Here is a 5,857-nt window from a genome sequence, read left to right as displayed (position 1 = left end):
TTGGAGCATAGATTAAACCTGCGTTTGGAGACGCCATCAAGTCGTTGTCGATGAGCAAATACACGTACTTGTGCAGTCATTCCGGCCTCCGGCACCTTGCCGGATGATAGCTGGATCTTCACGTCAATCAGCTACATCTCCAGATTGGTTTTGGAGTAATTTTCAGTAGGCAGGTGACAAATGCGATAGATGCCTCATATGTGTCCCGCCCCCTTATTTATAATGTGTAGCCTTTGACCGTGGGACCTAACCATAATTTGAGTAATTGAGCCCCCCAATCACGGGCACGATTGGTTATAAATAGTACACTTTCATATTACTTCATCCGTTTTATTTACTCCGTATATTAGCTTTGACCGAAGTTACAATTTATAAAGTTTGACCAAGTTTGTAGAAAATATTCTTTACTACTACTCCGTCCCATAATGTAAAACGTTTTTCTAATCTCTATGTTTTGTCGCCTGGTGGTTAGCACAGGTTGGTTGGGAGCCGATACTTGATTTTGCACATCATCCTTGGTGTTAGCTTTTTCGTGCTCCGGTAACGTTGTTCAAGCCTTTCTGATGCACCGATGCGAGGATGGTCTTGGTTGGTATCCTCTCTGGTTATCCCCCGTGTCTCTATAACCTCCAGCTACTCTCTGGACTAGGTGGTTGCGTGGTGTGGTGACCGATGGATTGCTCATTGTTTCTTGACGGCATCTGCCGAATCAAGGGTTTATTTCTCCTACTCCATGCAAACAGCTAATCAATATTTTTGGCGTCGGGGGTCTCCAAAATCTTGTACCCTTTCCAGGGATCTTTTGTAGGCTTTTGGTCATGTTGTTGTTATTTGCTGGTGGAAGCCAGCACATTAGCCATGGCGTATGTGCCGTTCGATAAAAGTGAGAAAGGTGGGATGTGTCGTGACCTAGGTAAGAAGTTGTGACACGTTGTGTGCTACTTTGTAGTATTTGGTTACGCGTGTCCTTGTGCCTACACATGTATCCTTTTCTTTTTTTGGGCTCCCACGTGTTTGATGGTGTTATAATCTGGAATGCGATGGAGTCAAAAGCACTCCGCCGTGTATCAATTAAGCAGGAAACTACGAAAAAACAATGTGCTTATATTTATGTTCCTCAATTTTTCTAGAATAACATGGATCTGCAATAGTCAACCTTTTATCGCACAATTGTAGGTACTTAAAAGAAAGACAACATTAATATATGGATAAATTAGCAATAATGAAATTTATTAAAAGCATGGCTTATATCTATACTATATAATTTGGGAATGGAAACCACAATGAGGAAGCATTTATAGTGTAGTGTGGCTGCCTTAGCACCTTTTGTTCTCAGACCTCTGCTCTTCTCCTCTCCCACCTCCTGGAAAAAGTTTGGCCCGAGACACACAGACAGGGGTTTTCTTTCCCCAAAGGCTAGCCAGGATGCACGGCGCCGGCCCTGCCGCCGACGGGAGGAGCAGGGCTTCACCGGACAAGGCCGCCGAGAGTACCAAGAAGGCGCGGTTGGACCTGCCTGACGGCCACGTGAAGGTAGACATGGCAAGAGGAGGAGATGGATGCGCTATCGTCGCGGCGTATGGCCCGAGAGAGGAGCTCGCCGTGAGGATCGACAAGCGCCTGCTCCACTGCCTCCTCTGTACCGTCCCCTTCAAGGCCCCCGTCTTCCAGGTTCCTCTCTTTCTTTCCTTTCTTTCTTCCTCGATTGGCGCCGGTGAAAGATCGATTCTTTCGTGCTAATTTACGGGACATCTCCGATTTCTATGCCTGCCTACAGTGCAAAGCGGGGCACCTGGCATGCGGCGACTGCGTGGCCAAGCTGCCCTTCGGGCAGTGCAAGGCATGCGTGGACGGCGGCGGCTTCTTCGACCCCTGCCCCGCGCTGGACGCCGTCGTGTCCTCCACCAGGATCGTGTGCCCCAACGCCGGATGCCAGAGGTACGTGACCTACCACGAGGTCGCCGAGCACCAGACTGCGTGCCCGCACACGCCCTGCCGCTGCACGGAGCCGGGCTGCGGCTACATCGGCGCGCCACAGGCGCTCGCCGGGCACCTCCACACCGTCCACTTGGTGCCGATGCGCGCCGTGCAGTACGGCAAGGTCATCCAGCTCCAGCTGCCGGTGTCCACCCCGCGGGTGGTGCTCCTCGGCGACGACAATCGCGTTTTCCTCCTGATTGTGGGCGCGCTCGGCGCCGGCGTGACTGCCGTGTCCATGGTGTGCGCCAGGGCGAGGGCGGTGGCATGCCCGCGGTTCATGTGCAAGATGTGGGTCAACCTGGAGCCACCCTCGGCGGCGGTGGTGAACGGCGGCAGGGCTGACTTTGTCCTGGTGGAGATGCACATGAGGAGCAGCTCGTCGCCCGGTGCGGTGGTCGTCGCGGACGAGCCCACGTTCCTATCGGTGCCGCGGATGTACCTGGTTCCAGCAGCAGGGATTGGGGGTGATGGGGCTGCGTCCTTGCAAGTTCCCCTACACATCCGCATCGACAAGCTCTCCCCTTGGTCCGATCAGATCCGCATCTGATGATGGGAAACAAACCATGCATTCAAGGCCGTTCATGCTTACTATTTTGGAGATCCAACTAAAACTATTTGTGCGATGTTAATTAGTAGATGCAGTTCATCGTTGATGTAGTCCAAGCTAGTGAACTTTAATGTCATTTTAAGGTACGTAAATCGGAGGATATTATGCTTGGTGCTAATCCTGTCGTGAAATGTACCTTCTTCCATTGTTATGTCATTCCAACTTGCGAGCATTTCATTTGCATCTCTTGCAATCTATCTCAAGTCAAGAGTAGAGCTCAATCTCATGTTCATAAATGCAATCCATGCCACTAAAGTGATGCTTAATGCGGGTTTAGTGGAGGATAGTGAGGAAGAAAGGAGGCCTTATGTGAAAAAAATCCTAACTCTTCTCTATGAATGAATTTGAATATTCCACATGCTGGATATCTAGCTTATTTTTTTAGAGGAAAAGGGAAGAAACCCTGGTTCCATTTTCATAGAAAACGAAACCCAGAGTATAGTCTTATTACAACACCCGAGGGGGGATTAATGTATCAACCCTGGCACAATCCTAAAAGGGAAAGGAACAAAAACTAAAATGACGTCATAGGAGGGCAACACTCTTGGGGGGACCAACCACTTTTTTCGACAAGGATGTATTGAGCCTAACACTGGGGGCCCAAAATATGCCAATTTAGACCAGCAACAGCAGCACCAAACCATCTTCATCTTCCCAGCCCCGCGCCAGCTTCATCTTGTACTTCATCCACAACTCCTGCCTTATCAGCCTGGCTCTGGCCAAAGTATCAGCGGAGGACTTCTTGCAGCATCCCAAAAGGATGCCACGCTCACCACCACTTGTTCTCTTGTGTTTCCCACGCGCATAATTCCACTGGTGACAAAAGCTTACAATTTTTCTGAGGATCACCTGTAAACCAAGTCAAGTTTTACCATTAAAACACATATCATTCCTGCATTTCTAGATAGCCCAGAGAGTGGCAGCATTGATCAAGTTAATAACCTGGTTATGATTGTGAGCCTACATATTAGCAATTGCTTCATAAGTGCGTTGCCCATGCCTACCAGTTAGACTATAAACTTTTTTTTCCAAATTTCCTGGGCCACCACACATTCAAAGAAGGTATGATTAATGGACTCCATCTCACAAAAAAATAGACAAGCTTTTGTTGGGGAACGTAGTAATTTCAAAAATTTCCTACGCACACGCAAGATCATGGTGATGCATAGCAACGAGAGGGAAGAGTGTTGTCTACGTACCCTCGTAGACCGAAGCGGAAGCGTTGACGCAACGTAGAGGAAGTAGTCGTACGTCTTCCCGGTCCAACCGATCCAAGCACCGTTACTCCGGCACCTCCGAGTTCTTGACACACGTACAGCTCGATGACGCACCCCGGGCTCCGATCCAGCAAAGCTTCGGGGAGGAGTTCCGTCAGCACGACGGCGTGGTGACGATCTTGATGTTCAACTGTCGCAGGGCTTCGCCTGAGCACCGCTACAATATGACCGAGGTGTAATATCGTGGAGGGGGGCACCGCACACGGCTAAGGAACGATCACGAAGATCAACTTGTGTGTCCATGGGGTGCCCCATGCCCCCGTATATAAAGGAGTGGAGGAGGGGAGGGCCGGCCCTCTCTATGGCGCGCCCTAGGGGAGTCCTACTCCCACCGGGAGTAGGATTCCCCCTTTCCTAGTCCAACTAGGAACCCTTCCATGTAGTAGGAGTAGGAGAGAAGGAAAGGGAAGAGAGAAGGAGAAGGAAGGAAGGGGGCGCCCCCCCTCCCTAGTCCAATTCGGACTAGTCCAAGGGGAGGGGTGCGGCCTCCCTTTTGGCCCTTTCTCTCTTTTCCCGTATGGCCCAAAGAGGCCCAACACGAATTCCCGTAACTCTCCGGTACTCCAAAAAATACCCGAATCACTCAGAACCTTTCCGAACTCCGAATATAGTCGTCCAATATATCGATCTTTACGTCTCGACCATTTCGAGACTCCTCGTCATGTCCCCGATCTCATCCGGGACTCCGAACTCCTTCGGTACATCAAAACTCATAAACTCATAATAAAACTGTCATCGAAACCTTAAGCGTGCGGACCCTACGGTTCGAGAACAATGTAGACATGACCGAGACACGTCTCCGGTCAATAACCAATAGCGGGACCTGAATGCCCATATTGGTTCCTACATATTCTACGAAGATCTTTATCGGTCAGACCGCATAACAACATACGTTGTTCCCTTTGTCATCGGTATGTTACTTGCCCGAGATTCGATCGTCGGTATTCAATACCTAGTTCAATCTCGTTACCGACAAGTCTCTTTACTCGTTCCGTAATACATCATCTCTCAACTAACTCATTAGTTGCAATGCTTGCAAGGCTTAAGTGATGTGTATTACTGAGAGGGCCCAGAGATACCTCTCCGACATTCAGAGTGACAAATCCTAATATCGAAATACGCCAACCCAACAAGTACCTTTGGAGACACCTGTAGAGCACCTTTATAATCACCCAGTTACGTTGTGACGTTTGGTAGCACACAAAGTGTTCCTCCGGTAAACGGGAGTTGCATAATCTCATAGTCATAGGAACATGTATAAGTCATGAAGAAAGCAATAGCAACATACTAAATGATCGGGTGCTAAGCTAACGGAATGGGTCATGTCAATCAGATCATTCAACTAATGATGTGATCCCGTTAATCAAATTACAACTCTTTGTCCATGGTTAGGAAACATAACCATCTTTGATTAATAGGCTAGTCAAGTAGAGGCATACTAGTGACATCCTGTTTGTCTATATATTCACACATGTATTATGTTTCCGGTTAATACAATTATAGCATGAATAATAAACATTTATCATGATATAAGGAAATAAATAATAACTTTATTATTGCCTCTAGGGCATATTTCCTTCAGTTTTATCCTCAATATGTTGCCTCTTAATCAAATTATCTCTAGTGAGCAACTTGTTGTGAGATAAGAGCCACATCAAAATATGGATTTTAGGGGGAACATGCACATGCCATATATCAGGGATATAGATAGGCAGAATCCCTTTAAAGTTAACAAGTGCATACATGGATCTAATAGAGTAAGTATCATTAGATTCAAATTTCCACACCATAGCATCTTCCTCCTCAGAGAAACGAATGGACTGAGCTATGCTAAGGAGATCATACCACGGGAGAAACAACCTAGAGTCTACACATCTCCTGAAGGTGACCATAAGATTCACACCATCCCAAACATCAGCAATAGTGATATGTTCATTGGCAATACATCATAGCTCACAAAATTGGATGGCAAAGCTAGAGTTACCAAACCACT

General features: G+C 47.8%; 1 protein-coding gene across 1 annotated transcript; it reads left to right on the top strand.

The window, feature by feature from the left end:
- The first annotated feature begins 1,345 nt into the window (after positions 1–1,345).
- On the top strand, positions 1,346–2,713 carry LOC119280545 (E3 ubiquitin-protein ligase SINA-like 10). The gene is made up of 2 exons (XM_037561365.1): positions 1,346–1,671; positions 1,778–2,713. The coding sequence occupies exons 1-2, from the start codon at positions 1,426–1,428 to the stop codon at positions 2,525–2,527; spliced, it is 996 nt and encodes a 331-aa protein (XP_037417262.1). The 5' UTR covers positions 1,346–1,425; the 3' UTR covers positions 2,528–2,713.
- The last annotated feature ends 3,144 nt before the right edge of the window (positions 2,714–5,857 follow it).

This window comes from Triticum dicoccoides, chromosome 3B (genome assembly GCF_002162155.2).
Source record: "Triticum dicoccoides isolate Atlit2015 ecotype Zavitan chromosome 3B, WEW_v2.0, whole genome shotgun sequence".
NCBI lineage: Eukaryota > Viridiplantae > Streptophyta > Magnoliopsida > Poales > Poaceae > Triticum > Triticum dicoccoides.
Note: the sequence above shows the minus strand (reverse complement) of the source record. Positions and strands in the feature narration are given on the sequence as shown.

Bases quoted from the DNA above. Each gene is read 5' to 3' on its own strand.
- LOC119280545 (XM_037561365.1), top strand. From the start codon at position 1,426: ATGCACGGCGCCGGCCCTGCCGCCGACGGGAGGAGCAGGGCTTCACCG. The intron at 1,672-1,777 runs GTTCCTCTCTTT...GCCTGCCTACAG, and splicing joins TCAAGGCCCCCGTCTTCCAG to TGCAAAGCGGGGCACCTGGC.